General features: G+C 38.6%; 1 protein-coding gene across 1 annotated transcript in view; it reads left to right on the top strand.

Moving 5' to 3' along the window:
* TMEM39A (transmembrane protein 39A) overlaps window positions 1-16,655 on the top strand; it is a 31,780-nt gene extending 15,125 nt beyond the window's left edge. Inside the window, exons 5-9 of the mRNA XM_077776695.1 lie at window positions 1,588-1,742; window positions 9,908-10,256; window positions 11,039-11,226; window positions 13,146-13,266; window positions 16,176-16,655. Of these exons, the coding sequence (XP_077632821.1) occupies window positions 1,588-1,742; window positions 9,908-10,256; window positions 11,039-11,226; window positions 13,146-13,266; window positions 16,176-16,409 (1,047 nt within the window). The 3' untranslated portion in view covers window positions 16,410-16,655. The remainder of the gene's footprint in view (window positions 1-1,587; window positions 1,743-9,907; window positions 10,257-11,038; window positions 11,227-13,145; window positions 13,267-16,175) is intronic.
* Window positions 16,656-17,254: the final 599 nt, after the last annotated feature.

Here is a 17,254-nt window from a genome sequence, read left to right on the forward strand (position 1 = left end):
AGCAGCTATAAAGACAGAAGTCTTATTTGTCTTGGTTATTACTACGTCCCTAGGTCCTGATATAGTATCTGTCATACATTGCATAGTGGTTAAGAGCTTGGACTTTGGAATAAGGCAAAAATTATAAATACATACAAGTTCTGCTACTTTGGTGATATTGGGCAGAAACAGCCTTTAAATTTTGAGAATGGAGGCAGTGGCAGGCAGTGACATAATTCCAGCAGCTTTGACATGTGAGGTACATTGGCATGAGATATATCACAGGGAGTAATATTGGAATTATTTGCCCTGCTATAACTTAGAACAGTTTGAACCTTCTCCATAATTTGAAGTTTATGGTATTAGTTCACCTGCTTCTTTGCTTTTATAAGTAACTATATTAATATTATATATTGCATATATATTATATATGCTATCTAATATGTTGGGTAAACTAAGAAACGGATATATGAAGGACCTGAAAAGCTCTTTATTCCCTCCCATTGCTATTGACCCCACATAATTTTTTTACCCTTTCTGCATTCTGACACTGCTGTTTTGAGGTTGTAGGAATCTACCATTTTCCTTTGCATTTGGCTCATTCTCTTCTTACTGGTTCATTCTGAAAGAAAATAACATTGTAGAACTTCATGTTTAGATAAGTATGCTTTCTTACTATATTTAATCAGTTTTTAAAATGTGAGATTAAAAACAAATATTTGAATAGCTATGGTATATAAAGAAGTGGAAGTGATTGTCCATTATTTCCATGGTTGCAAAAGTCAAAAAAGGAACTTTTATTTACATTGGAATTTGTCAGAGGAGATGTGATTATTTTTTTAATCTTCAGTGGTTTATTATACATTAATTCAGCAAGTAGATTGGGGGGAAGATTGCAAGAAAAATGGAAGCATTGTTGCTACTATTGAGGCCATTACAGTTTAATCTGAAATAAGATAAATTAATGGTTCAATATTTTTATGTACATAAAAATCACCTAGTAGATTATTAAAACACAGGTTCCTTCACTTACAGCTTTGTTTTCTATTTCTGTAAGGAAAGGCAATAGGAATTTGCAAGTTCAGTAAGAAGCCCAAGTAACTCTGATGAATGTGGCTCTCATACTTTGAGAAGCCGTAATGTAAACAAATTAGTCAATGTCATAAGAACTTAAGGAACCAAGAAGTTTCCTGGAGAGGTCTGAATCTATATATATATTTTTTAATGTTTTATTTATTTTTGAGAGAGAAATAGAAACAGCCTGAGGAGGGGAGGGTCAGAGAGAGGGAGACACAGAATCTGAAGACAGGCTCCAGGCTCTGAGCTGTTAGCACAGAGCCCATGCAGGGCTCGAACCCACGAACTGTGAGATCATGACCTGAGCCGAAGTCGGATGCTTAACCGACTCAGCCACCCAGGCACCCCAGGTCTGAATCTTTAAAAATGAGGAAGGTAAGGGGGGGGCGCCTGGGTGGCTTAGTCGGTTTAAGCGTCCGACTTTCACTTAGGTCATGNTTCCAGTAAGTCTACTAATTCTTTACTTGAGTCACATTGCTTTTAAATAAGGCCATTTATAAAATGTTCCTTTTGGTGCTTCCAAACTTTCAGGCCACTAAGGCGGGTGCGGCATCTATGATTCACTACATGGTTCTGATATCAGCTCGTTTGGTGCTACTTACTTTATGTGGATGGGTACTTTGTTGGACCCTCGTCAATCTCTTCCGAAGCCATTCAGTCCTCAATCTCCTTTTTCTTGGCTACCCGTGAGTACTTCAGTTTTACCATTGTATGAGTAAGTTTTTAAATAAATAATCTGGGTCAAGAAAACAATAGTATAAAAGTGAGGGAGAGGAAATTAATCAATTATGAACAAAAAGTTCAAAAAATTGGAAAGATCAATGGGTAGGATGACCATATAGTTTATTTTCTACACTAGGATGCAGTTGGAACAATAGGCTTAAACCAGAACTGTCCCAAGAAACTTGAGAGGTATGCTATTCTGCCAGTGGAGAATATTTTAATTGGCTCTTTTCATCAAAAAAAGGGACCTAGTATACAGCCTGTATTGACACAAATGATGGGTAGTGTTAGTTGAATGAACTGGCTCAACTAGTCTTACGCTTTTGATCAAATTACTTTGATATTTGGGTTCACATAACAGAAATATGCTGTACTCAAGCCATGTGGACTTACATACCTTTTTTGACCAGCATTTTATTATGGAAATTTTAAACACATAAGATTGAAAGAATTTTTCAGCAAACACCTGTGTAACTCCATCTAAATTCCACCCATTAATATTTTACTATCATTGGATAATACATATATGTATGCCAACGGTCCAGTCATTCTTCTATCCATCTATCAGTTCACCTTGTTTTTGGTGCATTTCAAAGTTAAATTGCAAACCTCAGTTCACGTCTTTCAAAATATGTCATCCTGTGCATATTAGTAAGTAGAGTTTGATTTGTTTACAGTTTTTCTTTTGAGGTAAATTTCATACATAAAATAAAATTCACAAATCATGCATACATTTGCCAAGTTTTGATAAATGCATATACTTGTATGTCAAACCTGTGTCCCAATATAGAACATGACCATTATTCTAGAGGTTCCTCTATGTCTCTTTCCAATCAAACACCACCAACCACTTCCCAGAGGTAATCATTGTTTTAATTTTTTTTTCCACCGTAGATTAGTTTGCTTGTTGTAGAATTTTGTATAAATGGAATTGTATAGTATTGTATAGTATGTACACTTTTGTGTAATGCTTCTCTCACTCAGCATATTTTTTTTTCAGCATATTATTTTTGAGATTTATCCATATGGTTACATATATCAGTAACACTTCATTGTATGAATATACTAGTTTGTTTATTTTCCTACTGTTGATTACTTGGATTGTTTCTAGTTTGGGGATATTACTAAAAAAACTGTTAGGCACATTCTTACACAAGTCTTTTTTGTAAAGAAATGTTTTCATTCTCTTGAGAGAAATATCTAAGGGAGGCTTTGGTAGGCCATAAGATATGAGTATGTTTAGTTTTATAAGAATCTACCAGACCTCTTCCCAAAATTGTTGTATCATTTTACCCCCCACCAATTCTGTAAGAATTCTAGCTGTGCCACACGTTTGTCAGCATTTGATGTTTTCTGTTTTTTATTTTCCTTTATTTTTAAAGTTTATTTTGAGGAAGAGAGAGAGCAGCTGCACATGCACCTGTGCATGAGCACGGGAGGGGCAGAGAGGAAGAGAGAGAATCCTAAGCAGGTTCCATGCTGTCAGTGTGGAGCCAGATGCAGGGCTTGATCTCACTAACTGTGAGGATCATGACCTGAGCCAGAGTCCAGAGTTAGACACCCAACCAACTAAGCCACTCAGGCGCCCCAGATGTTTAAATTTTAGTCATTCTGATCAATGTATTGTTGCATCTTGTTGTAGATACTGGCTTTTTAAACTGTTTTGCATATTATAACTTGTATTGTTTGGGCCAATACTTACTTCATTGTATGTTAATGGATAGCTACCATTTTTTGAGCTCTTCTATGCTAGCTCTTCTTAACACTGGATTAAGTGTTTATAAACCTCACCTCATGAAATCATACCATAACTCAGGAGGCAGTGTATTTAGTCTGCTATAACAGATCCAAAGCATTCGGGGCTTTAAAAAGTTAGACATGTATTTCTGTACAGTATGTGTAAATCATCTTGGATAGCTGTGGCAGCTAGCTCTGTGGTGTTGAGATCCAAGCTCCTGCTATCTCTTTTATTTCACACTCCCTAGCAGGATAGATTGTCAAGGAGTTTGGAAATTTGTCTTTAGTAAGCAGCTATATCTTATCTAAAAATTCTATTGCAATGGGAGAACAGGAGCATAGTGGCTATTGGCAGACAGTGGGATTTGCTACAGGTAAAGACAGATTAAGAGACTAAAAAACCTTCCTGTGGTCAATTAGTGAGAAAGACTCAGGACTTTTTGATTCCAGAGTCCTTGTCTGCACCATTACTCTGTAATCAGTAGTTCTTAAAGTGTGGTTCCCAGAAGAGCACCATCAGTGTCACCTGGAAATTTTTAGAAATAGAAATTCTCAGAATCTGCCCCAAATCTACTGAAACAAACTTCAGAAAGTAGGATCCAGCAATTTGTCTTTTAACAAGCCCTCCAGATGATTCTGATGTTTGCTTAAGTTTGAGAATCATTGTTTTATATAATCATTTATGGTACTGAAGTTTAGTAGTTGGCCTGAATTTAGTAGTTACATAGTGTAAAGTCAAGGTATAATCAGAAATTATGTGTACTGGGATGGTAGGAAGAGTCTATTGGTATACTGTGGTAGGCCTGGGATTATACTGTTTAATTATTTAAGGCAATCATCAATTCACTTCATTAGTATTAACCTTTTTGCCTACAAAATGAATTTTCTATGTTATAAACATTTTGCATGATTCATATTTTCTTTTTTAATAAATATTTTAATGCTTCTTTATTTTAGAGAGAAAGAGAGAGAGATCGAGAGTGAGCAGGGGAGGGTCTGAGAGAGGGAGACAAAATCTGAAGCGGGCTCTGGGCTCTGAGTTGTCAGCACAGAGCCTGATGTGGGGCTTGATCTTATGAACCGTGAGATCATGACCTGAGCCAAAGTCGGACACTTAACCAACTGAGCCACCTGGTGCCCCGCATGATTCATACTTCTTATGAGGTGTATATTATATTTTACATTAATTGTTTCTCTGTTTCTAGATTAATATTTCAGCTGCTTCAACTGAAATGGTTTCCTTATTCTATTTATCAACAACTGGTTGAATCCATTAGAAGAAGGTGTTTGTTTTAAAAAAATTTTTTAATGGTTTTTTTATTTATTTGTGAGAGATAGAGACAGCATGAGCAGGGGAGGGTCAGAGAGAGAGGGAGTCACAGAATCTGAAAGTAGGCTCCAGGCTCTGAGCTAGCTGTCAGCACAGAGCCCGACACGGGGCTCGAACCCACCAACCGCCAGATCATGACCTGAGCTGAAGTCAGATGCTTAACCAACTGAGCCACCTAGGTGCCCCGAATTTTTTTTTTTTAAGTTTATTTTTGAGAGAGAGAGAGAGAATGAACAGGGGAGGGGCAGTGAGAGGGAAAGAGAGACAGACAGACAGAATCTGAAGCAGGCTCTAGGCTCTGAGCTGTCNTAACCAACTGAGCCACCTGGTGCCCCGCATGATTCATACTTCTTATGAGGTGTATATTATATTTTACATTAATTGTTTCTCTGTTTCTAGATTAATATTTCAGCTGCTTCAACTGAAATGGTTTCCTTATTCTATTTATCAACAACTGGTTGAATCCATTAGAAGAAGGTGTTTGTTTTAAAAAAATTTTTTAATGGTTTTTTTATTTATTTGTGAGAGATAGAGACAGCATGAGCAGGGGAGGGTCAGAGAGAGAGGGAGTCACAGAATCTGAAAGTAGGCTCCAGGCTCTGAGCTAGCTGTCAGCACAGAGCCCGACACGGGGCTCGAACCCACCAACCGCCAGATCATGACCTGAGCTGAAGTCAGATGCTTAACCAACTGAGCCACCTAGGTGCCCCGAATTTTTTTTTTTTAAGTTTATTTTTGAGAGAGAGAGAGAGAATGAACAGGGGAGGGGCAGTGAGAGGGAAAGAGAGACAGACAGACAGAATCTGAAGCAGGCTCTAGGCTCTGAGCTGTCAGCACAGAGCCTGACACAGGGCCTGAACCCACAAACCATGAGATCATGACCTGAGCCGAAGTTGGGCACTCAACTGACTGAGCCACCCAGGTGGCCTGTTTTTTTGTTTTTTTTTTTTTAATGTTTATTTTTGAGAGGAGAGAGACAGAGCACAAGTCAGGGAGGGGCAGAGAGAGAGAGGGAGACAAAATCCAAAGCACGCTTCAGGCTCTGAGCTGTCAGCACAGAACCTGATGTAGGGCTCAAACCCACAAACTGCGAGATCATGACCTGAGCTGAAGTTGGACTCTTAACAGACTGAGCCACCCAAGTACTCCTGAATCCATTAGAAGGTTAACCCTATTTGATTTGAAAGGCTAGTTATGGATATCAAGGAATATTTTGGCCAAGTTTAAAAGGATTACCACATCAAATGGCTAGCAAACTTTTGAGGAATAGAAAGAAGCTTACTAATTTTTGAACGCTCGCCATACTCCTGTAACAACATAGTGAAATAAGCATGTAAGTTAAACAGTTTATATTTAAATATATTTACTTCAGTTTTTAAAAGTTGTATAATCTTTTGTTTAACTTCAATTTAAAAATTAAGTATGAAAAATTTAAAATACTAGACAATGGCAATAACCACATCTTTATTTTCTTGTTTATTCATAGGTTAAAAAAGAAAGGGACTCTTTTCTGCTCTTTTTTTTTTTAATATGATTCTCAGCTAGCTTCTCAGTTTTAGGGTAAGTTAGTCCAATGACTAACTGTTGTAGCTCTTATATTTATTTTGAATCTATCCAGAGGAGTGTGGGAAAGTGGAAAATGGGAGGAGGACACTTGTTGGGATGAGTACTGGGTGTTGTAAGTAAGCGATGAAACATGGGAATCTACCCCCAAAAGCAAGAGCACACAGTATACACTGTATGTTAGCCAACTTGACAATAAATTATATTTAAAAAAATAATAAAATTTTTAAAAAATTTAAAATTTATAAAATAAACTATCTGCTGCTCCCTGTAACCTTTGTTATTATATTCTAAACTTCTCTCTGGTCATCTGATAACCCATTTTTGCCCTCTTCCCCATTATTCATTATAGCTATGATTTTCAAAATGCAAGTTGAATCATGTTATTAACCCTCTTTAAAATTCTTTAATAAATCATTTTCTTTACAGAGAGTTTGAACTTTTGATGTTACCTTTCCAATTTCTCTCATTGTACCCTGTTTCATTTATCTATTGCCATAACAATGGCTGTAACAAACAACTGTAAAACCATGGTAGCATACCACAGTATATATTGGTTGTTCACGAGTTGGGGTCAGCCAGAAGTCCAGAAGCTCTCCTGATCTTAGCCAGGTTCAGTCACATTTGTTGGATTGACTGTCAGTTTAAGTTAACTAGGACAATTCAGCTCTTCTCCATGGGTCTCTCAGCTCCGCTTCATGGGTCTCTCATGCTCTGGCAGGCTAGGCATGGACACATGAAATTGATCAAATGGCATGAAAGCAAGCCCCACTGTGCAAACCCATTTCAAACTTCTGATCATAGAGTGTCTACTGACATTCCTTGGACCAGAACAGATCACATTGTTGAGCCCATTGTAGGTATAGGGCAAGGTCACTTCACACATCGAATGAGGGCTGTGTGGGGAGACTACAAGGAAGGGTTAAGAAATGGGGCCATCACTGCAATCTGCCTTGCACCCTAGCCTCTTATCCCATCTCTACATGTGCAGTTTGTTTCAGCAGAATTGAACTTACAGGCTTCTCTGGCCTTCACAGCTTTGCATGTGTGAGTTCTGCCTGTTATTTCTGCATTTACTCCTTCCCACAGTACTACTCCAGGGCACATACACAGTGGATCCCAGAGCTGTTAACCATCTTCTTATTTAGTAACAGGTTCATTTTTTTCCTCACTATACACAGGTGAATTTGTTAATTTTTTATAAAATACATAACTAAATAGGATACTTTTTATTTGCTATTTTCCATATCTGAATTTATGCCAGCAAATTGACCATTTTATTTAAAATGCATGTCATAATGTGGACATTACTTAATAAAGACTGGGGAAAGTATTTTTTAAAGTTTTCAAGAACAAAGGGTGAAATAACTGTAAGAAGTTATGAAAAGTTTCATGTAGTTTATGTTTTAAAGTTTAGTTATTTTGAGAGAGAAGGGGAGAGAATGAGGGACAGAGAGAATCCCAAGGAGGCTCTGTGCTGTCAGCACAAAGCCCGATAAAGAGCTTGAATTCACAAACCGTGAGATCCTGATGAGCCAAAATCAAGAGTTGAGCGCTCAATGGACTGAGTCACCCGGGTGCCCCTAACTTGTATTTTAAAGTGACAGTAATTTGGGAGGTGGGTGAAATAGGTGATGGGGATTGAAGAGTGATCTTGTTGTGATGAGCACTGGGTGATGTATGTGGATGATAATCACTAGGTTCTTCACATGAAATGATTCCACTCTATGTTAACTAACTGGAATTTAAATAAAAACTTGGAAAGAAAAACAAAAAAGAAGTTATGAAGTCTTAAAATATTCAGGCCTTTTTTTTTTAATGTTTTATTTATTTCTAGGAGAGAGAGAGAGACAGCGTGAGCAGGGGGGGCTCAGAGAGAGAGGGAGACACAGACTCTGAAACAGGCTCCAGGCTCTGAGCTGGCAGTCAGCACAGAGTCCGACGCGGGGCTCGAACCCACAAACCGCAAGATCATGACCTAAGCGAAAGTCGGACGCTTAACCGACTAAGCCACCCAGGCGCCCCAAAATATTCAGGCCTTTAATTGAGTTACTCTACTTGTGGAGATTTATTTATTGTATTTCTAGAATTTTTTTTCATTAATTCATAAAATACTTATTGAGTGCTTAGAGTATTTCAGCCACTTTTCTACAGATCAAGGATATAAGTAGTGAATTAAGCAGACCAAAATTTCTGGTTGATGGAACTTACATTGTAGTGAGGGGAAGATAGACCAAGGGAAAAAATAACAAGAAACCTAATACATATGTAAAATATATGGAGTAGAAAGATCTGTGAAGAAAAATAACCAGGCAGGGGGACCTAGGAGTGCCTATAGGATCAGGATGGGTGATATAGTGGGGAGGCAGGGGAACCTCTCACTAAGAAGGGGAAGTTTGAGGAGTGCCTGGGTGGCTCAGTCAGTTAAACGTCTGACTTCAACTCATGTCATGATCTCATGGTTCATGACTTGGAGCCCTACATCGGGTTCTGTGCTGACAGCTCAGAGCCTGGAGTCCGCTTTAAATTCTGTCTGCCTCTCTCTGCCCCTCTCCTGCTCACACTCTGTCTCTTTCTCTCTCTCAAAAATAATAAATACTTGAAAAAAACGTTAAAAGAAAAAGAAGGGGAAGTTTGAAGTGAATGGCATGCAATTTGGAAGTTACCAGAAATACACAAAGATCATGTAGGGAAATGCTTATCCATACATTGATATTTATGGTAGTGCAAAATAAGAAATAGCTTAAATTTCCAACAAGAGAGAAATAGGTAAATTATGGTACATCTGTATGAGAATATTATAGTATCTTTAAAAATTATTGTAGAAGAAATATTTAGTGGCATGGAAAAATGCTCAAAATATACACCTATACATAAACACACAGTTAAAACAAGATACATGGACACCTGGGTGACTCTTGATTTTGGCTCAGGTCATATCAGCTCATGGTTCAGAGTTGGAGCCCTGCATTAGCGTGGAGCCTGCTTGGGATTCATTCCCTCTCTCTCTCTGTCCTCTGCTCACATGCTAAGGCACATTCCCTCTCTCTCTCCGTCCTCTGCTCACATGCTAAGGCACACACACACACACACACACACACCCCCACTCTCTCTCTCAAGATAAACTTAAACCCCACCAAGATACAAAACAGTTTATACTGCATGAGGCTTACCATATTAAAAAAACATATTAAAAAAAAAAAAAAAGCATGAAATCTGTGCACCCAGTTGTAAAAATTATAAAAGTGATTATATTTTAGGTGTTTTCTATTTTGTCATTGTGATTTTCTGTGGCCTTGTATTATTCCACAATGAATGTATACTGGCTTTGTGGGAAGAAGTTAAAGAACTTCCCCAATAACGAGTTTAACATCAGCAAAGTCCCTTGTTATGTTCACACGGGCAAATCAGGACTATTTTACTAACATAGTTAGTAAAGTCAGATTTGATCTTAAGTGGCATCTGTGGTCCCATTTTCATATTTACCTTTTTCTACAGGTTTGGTGTTTATGTTCCTCTCTGCTGCTTCCACCAAGATAGTAGAGCTCATCTTCTTCTCACAGACTATAACTACGTGGTTCAGCACCAGGCAGTAGAAGAGAGTGCCTCAACTGTGGGTGGCTTGGCCAAATCCAAAGACTTTCTCTCCTTATTGCTGGAGTCTCTAAAAGAACAGTTTAATAATGCCACACCCATCCCCACCCACAGCTGCCCCCTATCTCCAGATCTCATTCGCAATGAAGTAGAGTGTCTGAAAGCCGATTTCAACCACAGAATCAAGGAAGTTCTCTTCAACTCCCTCTTCAGTGCCTACTATGTCGCATTTCTCCCCCTGTGTTTTGTGAAGGTAAGTGGTTAATTTTATATGCCTCCTGGATTTGTGTGTGAATGACAAAAAGTGGGTATTTCTTATTTAATCCCCCTTTTCTCTGTCTCCCCTTTGGCAGCCTGGATTGGTGGAGTTCGGCTGCATCTGGAGTGCACTAATACCGCTCCTGGTTGGCGGATAGGTATTTCCATATATGTGATGCACCCGTGGTGGTCCCCTCTTTTTTTTCTTTCTTTTTTAAAGTTGTTTTTGTTTTTGTTTTTGTTTTTTCCAGTTTCTGGGGAGAATAAAACTTGTGTTTATAATAGAATCAGTATGTAGTAGCTTAAGAGGACTGAGGTTTCAACCTATTGTAGTTGATCTTAACATGGTTAATCAGGAGTTTCCTTGAACTTAATCTAACCTTTATCTAAACTTCAATTTACTTCAGTAGAAAAGAAAAATGGTCTGGATGTCACTTGGGCCCAGAATCTTTTGGGACATTTTAGTGCCCTTTCTTTACCCTTTGAGAAGCACATCTGCAGCCGGATGGTCATTCACAGAGAGCACTCACCTCTTCTAGAAAGAAAGCACTTAAAATATAATTGCCTCTCCCTCCCAACCCTAATTCATACAGCCAGAAAGTCAGGTTGAAGGATTTTGGAGGACTCTGCTCTTGAACTTTCTGCACGGACAGCAGGACAACCAGTGCATGTGTGACTCAGTGTGGCATTTGTCTGCAGGCGTATGTACACACACCCATCCTTACCTTCTTGCTTACCACTACATGGATTATTTCTCCCTCTTCTGATCTCTTTCAGAGTACCCAATACTATGACATGCGCTGGTCGTGTGAGCACCTCATTATGGTGTGGATCAATGCTTTTGTCATGCTCACCACACAACTGCTGCCATCCAAATACTGTGATTTGCTACATAAATCAGCCGCTCACCTGGGCAAGTGGCAGAAGCTCGAACATGGGACCTACAGCAATGCTCCACAGCACATGTGAGTAGCCTAAGGGTAAAACCATATCACACCTTTCTACATGCTGCTGATCATGTTTATTTGCTTTGTATGTCATTCCTGTTCTTGGCTTTGAACATTTGAGGTTTTTTTTTTTCTTTTGTCTACATGGATGCTTGTCATCACTCTAAACTGAACACAGGGGACATTAACTCATTCCCACCACCACCCCCCAGACCCTCCTTAAATGCCTCCTGCCTTTCAACTGCCCACTCTAGAGTTTGTAATTTGTTTCCCAAGCTGTAATATTGGAGTTTTCTTTCAGTCTTAATCCTTTGCCCAAATTCACAGAGTCATGATATATTTTTAATTCTCTTTGGAAGACTGTGAGATTCTTCTTCTCATCTTCATTGCCACAGCTAAACAATTGCTAGCTAACCGTCTCACACTCAGGCAGCTAGAATTTGCTTCTCTCATTTCTTTCTAAAAATGCAAATTTGTTCTAGTAATTTTCCTTGCTTGGATTTTTGGTTATTCCCCCCCCCCAAACTCACTAATGAATGTTTCCCTGCTTTTCCTGTATTTAAATGAAAACTGTCCCTAACTGAGTTCTCTGTAAGTATTCCTCTCATTGTGTTCCCTTATCAGTCATTCTCTGCATGGTCCCTGTGATCCAAAATGCCTTACTTTGGAACCCTTTTGTTCTCTCACTTCTGAGCCCTTCACCATACCTTCCTCTCAGACATGGACCATCTTCATCTTCCTCCCTTTTATAATTGGAACATTTCACAAATTTCATCATCTAGAAATTCTTTCCTAATTAAGTGGGACAGATTGAGGGGACCTTCCCTTCCCCTCTCCCCCTCAGAGTCCTCCCTTCAATTATCTGCCTTGATGTCTGATACAGATTAGCACAGGCCTTCAAGCCCAGGAACTGAAAGAGATTGGGCCAGGCTGAAAGAAAAGAAACCCGACTGTGGGCAAAGGACAGATTTCAATAAAAATTGAAAATACAATCCACAGTACTAGTACTGTACATCTTCAGGCTCCTGATGGCACATGGCCATGAGGTGTATCATCACTTTAATGCTGGTAAGTGTGAGCAAGGCTGACGGAACATTTTCTGAACTGGGAAAGCTTCAGGGTGCTAGACTTTTTTTTTTTGTTTTGTTTTTTAACATATCTAAAATGCTGTCCCAGTTCTTACCCTAGGAAACTAACATTTCCAAAATCAGGAAGAGATGAATTAACTTAGATTTTTTAAAAAGCTTAACCTGAAGATCCCCATCCCCACCCCAACTCCAGTATGGAGTGCTGGAAAGAACGAAGCTTCTTCCATAACTTCCTTTCCTAGAGAAACTTCTATAAAAATAAACCAAGAAAGCGGTAAAAAGAAAAGTCTGTGTGTCAGTACCTTGTGTGTCTCTGTGTTCTGTATAGCTTCCCATATATATGAGGCATTTGAAGTATGTGACAAATAAACTGATATCCTATAGCTTTTTGAGATGTAATTCTGCAGTAAATGTCATGCTAATTTGACAGTGTGTTCATTTCCCACTACTCTACTACCATCCAGTCTGTCTTCTTGTTTGTTCTCTCTAGCATTTCCATCAATAGATTTTGCTCACTTGGGATTGAGATAACTATCCACCTGCTTACATTCGATTTTCTCGCTCATAGATGCCTTACATATATATTTTTGCTCATTCTCCTAAGCCTCTTAAGTCCTTTGACACCAAGTCAACTGTATCACTGTATAATCTGTCTACTATATAGCAATGAAGTTATGATAACAAATCCTTTCTAACTCTTTCCAGTTTGTGCAATTACTGCACTCTCAGAATTCAGGCAGATGAAGCCTTGAATACTTAATCCCTTCCATAGAAATGTAGTAGGCCTTGCCAGACACTCTCTTATCTGTAATTGCCAATATGCTAACATTGCCTTTCTTTCTCCCTTAGTTGGTCAGAAAATACAATATGGCCTCAAGGGGTGCTGGTGCGACATAGCAGATGCCTATATAGAGCCATGGGGCCTTACAACGTGGCAGTGCCTTCAGACGTATCCCATGCCCGCTTTTATGCAAGTACCACTTAACTTCTTTTCAAACATAAACTTAGTGGTAAGCATTAGGAGGCTACTCTGTGCATAAGCACCTAGCACAGTGTGTAGCACATATGGAAATTAATACGTGGTAATTACTACTACTGCTATAATAACGGTCCCTGTCTTTTGGAAATGTATTCTGAAAGGCAGTTTGAAGGTCAGATATGATTATCCCAGCTTCAGCAGCTTGAAGTTACATTGGAATTTGTTGAGTCTAGTATTACTTGAAACAAGTACGCAATTACTTAAGACTTCCTTTTTTCATCTTTCAAGTTTTATTTGTAATAGTTTGGTTTAATGATATTTTTACTATAATGTATTGTGTATCCTTAAGTGATATTTAATATGGTAATAATGTAATGTTTTTGTTTTGTTTTATTTTGTTTGCATTTGTCATATGTATCACCTCCTTAAAGTACCTTGACTTCCCTTTTCAAAGTAAGACAAATGCCATGATCTCTGGCCTTTACCTTTTTCTGGATTAAAAGGGAAAAAGGCTTATAAGTTAAAAAGAAGCAGTAGACATACACTAAACCCAGCTTCTGTCCCATTTGAATTTATGCCTTGGATTATGTTCTATTTGATCTTTCAGTGTTCTGGAAATTCTGACTCTAGGAAGCAGAAGTATTAACTTCTAAGAGAAAAGCCAGATGATCAGTAGCAGTGGGAAAACAAGGTGTATGCAGAGGACTGTTCATAGTGTAGGGCATTGCCTTTGAATGGAGATTATATTCTAAAAAAGAATTGGAGGTCTTTTTTGGGGATTACTTGAATCTTTTTCTCCCTCCCTCCCAGTTCTGTGGGAGGGTATGTGGGCTTTCTGGTTCTGTACTACCAAGGCCTTTCAATTAAATACTGGGGACTCTGGGGCGCCTGGGTGGCTCAGTCGGTTGAGTGTCCTACTTCAGCTCAGGTCATGGTCTCGCAGTTCGTGGGTTTGAGCCTCACGTCGGGCTCTGTGCTGACAGCTAGCTCAGAGCCTGGAGCCTGCTTCAGATTCTGTGTCTCCCTCTGTCTCTGCTCCTCCCCCGCTCATGCTGTGTCTCTCCATCTCAAAAATAAAAACTATAAAAAAATTATAAATAAATAAGTAAATAAATACTGGGGACTCTGCATCAGGCCTGGATGCTTGTAAATACCATAGTGGAGGGTAGGGCATTGTGGGGGCTGGGAAGAGGAGGGGAGGTGAAAGGCCCTTAAGTGAGGAAACTACCAGCAGCTCCTTCTACACTCCTGCGGGATTGCCTTAAGATGGGGTTAGACTTAAGTCACAGCTGCATAATCATTTGGTTTCTACACAGAATATTTAATTCAGTCAGCTGACTTCCATAGCCCACTAATGACTTCTGTTGGCCTTTGCGATTCCCTTGATACCTATAATGTCCAGAGTTTAAACTAGAGTTTAAAACTAGAGTTTTCTGCTTGGAAAATAAGTATTTTCCTTGCTAGTGTGTTGGACAGCTGAAGAATTGGGCAAGATCCAAAGAATAAGGATTAGGGAAGTTATTACCGACTTTGCATGACCAAACAGGTATATCAGTGCTTCTCAAAGTGGTCCTTGGGCCACTTGCATATAAATCACCTGTCTCACTCTTTAAAGTGATTCAGGACCTGTACCCCAGACTTCTGAATCAGAGTCTCTGAAGGAATTTTCAGCATTTACAGATTTGGAAATGATTCTTAGGAACACTTCAGTTTGAGAATGCTCATTTAAAATATGCCTACTACCTGTAGCTGTTAGAATTTAAAGCCTTTCCTTGCCTTTCTGCTCAGTTTATAGCTTAGTGGCACATTTTAATTGCTAGAATTGCCACAGAAAGTAATTGCTTGGGTCCTTTTAGAATATTAAATCTGAGCTGATTTTATACATGCTGTTACCTAATATCATATAACCCAGGTTAAATAGCTTCTTTCTCTGAAGGAAGGATCCTAAGAACCTGGCTACCTTTCATGACAATTAGGCTTTATTTTCAGATTTGTTCCTTGAGGTCCAAATTGGTTTATTTAGATAAGATATACAACCATTGCCACAATTTGCAACCTATGACCTGTATCTTTCTATTCATAATGCATTTTCTTTCTTTTTTTTTTTTTTTTTTTAGGAAACCAGGATTTAGCCTCTTAAAGTGTTTGGTAGTAGTGAAAAGAGCAGCCCTGTTTTTAGCCAAATTCTCATTCTGACTAATTTTTCCTTCCTTCTTCATTGGCCTGTCTGTGTACCCTATTTCTCAACATCCAGAAAAAAAAATCCAGAAATATATGGTGTAGAGCATTTAAGTCAGTGGTGATGGTGGATACACAGTTTAAGGGAAAATTAAGAAATTACTGTATTAATATTTCAGCTTATAAGACCTCCCCTCTCCCCAGACTTGTCTAGTGTAGGTCTTTATGTCTCAGACCAGCCCATATATTTTTTTTTTACATTTTTTAAATGGTTTACATTTATACCATTTAACTGTGTAAATGGTTTAGGAACCTATGTAATATCTTCAGTTTTTGCCTCTTGACTTGCAGAGTCTAAAATATTTCCCATTCAGTCCTTTATCCAGCCCTTGTCTTAGATAAATATACTTTTGATTATCTTAATAGAATATATACCCAAGATACAATTTAAGAAAAATGTTTTGACACAGAATTCTTGGGGTATAATCATTTTTCATGTCTCAGGGCATTGAAATAAAATTTATTTCATTATTCCTTGAGCAAAATGGAAAAGGTTGGGTCTCAACAGCAAGAAATAGCCTGACTGATACTCAGTAACCAGATCTACGTATTATTGCACATAGGAACCTGTAAGTATGAAATTATTTTAGGAGAAATATGTGAGAAAACTACATTTTTTATTTTTCTATGAAATAACATTTTGCTTTTTAACTTCTTTACAGTTCCTGTTTCATCGTCCATTAAGGCTGTTAAATCTGCTTATTCTTATTGAGGGCAGTGTCGTCTTCTACCAGCTCTATTCCTTGCTGCGATCGGAGAAGTGGAACCACACACTTTCCATGGCTCTCATCCTCTTCTGCAACTACTATGTTTTATTTAAGCTTCTCCGGGACAGAATAGTATTAGGCAGGGCATATTCCTACCCACTCAACAGTTATGAACTCAAGGCAAATTAAGCTGCCTCTTAACAATGAGGGAGAACTCAGATAAAAATATTTTCATACGTTCTATTTTTTTCTTGCGATTTTTATAAATATTTAAGATATTTTATATTTTGTATACTATTATGTTTTGAAAGGTGGGAAGGGTAAGGGATATTAAATGTATCCATAAACAAGGTGATGTGATCTTTCATGTGTTAGTACATTTGAATAATACATGGGACGAGAGGTGTGCCTCTGCAGTAAAGAGATTGATTTGTTTCTGTGGCTCTGGAATAACTCATTTATTTATGAACACATCTCATATATCACTTGACACCGTATCTTTGGTGTGTCTGCGCTCCTTCCGGTCCTTCTAATTATCTGTAGTCCTCAGTTGGCCCTACTGCTACAGAAAGGGAGACCAGTGGAGTTGCCTGACAGCACCCATTCTCTTTCTCTTTGGCTGGCTGACTGTTGGGGTACATGAACAAAGATTGGGTTATAGTTCTGGCTGGGGTTCTCTTTGTTGCCTGCTGGGAGGAAGTGTTTCTGAGATAGGAACTCAGCATTTTGTTCTGTCAATGACATTTAAAAATACTTACGAATAAGCTACTATCCTGAAACTCAGGACTTCGTGGTCGTTTTCCCTGTTCTTTCACTTTTTTTGCCTCTTAAGATTTTCCTTTTATTATTAGCTGTTTGAAATAATATTTTTTAAGACAGAGTCTTTAGAATGAAAGACCATCTCATGAAGGAGATGGTGTATGGCTGGACCAATGGGAGAAGATGAGTGCACAGCCATGTGGGCAGGTGTATGGGCAGTCTGAAGATCCCAGGTAACTGGAAGAATGGGCGAGTCCTCAGCTAAACCATCTTGG

The sequence above is a fragment of the Crocuta crocuta genome, unplaced genomic scaffold (assembly GCF_008692635.1).
Source record: "Crocuta crocuta isolate KB4526 unplaced genomic scaffold, BGI_CrCroc_1.0 scaffold87, whole genome shotgun sequence".
NCBI classification, from domain to species: domain Eukaryota; kingdom Metazoa; phylum Chordata; class Mammalia; order Carnivora; family Hyaenidae; genus Crocuta; species Crocuta crocuta.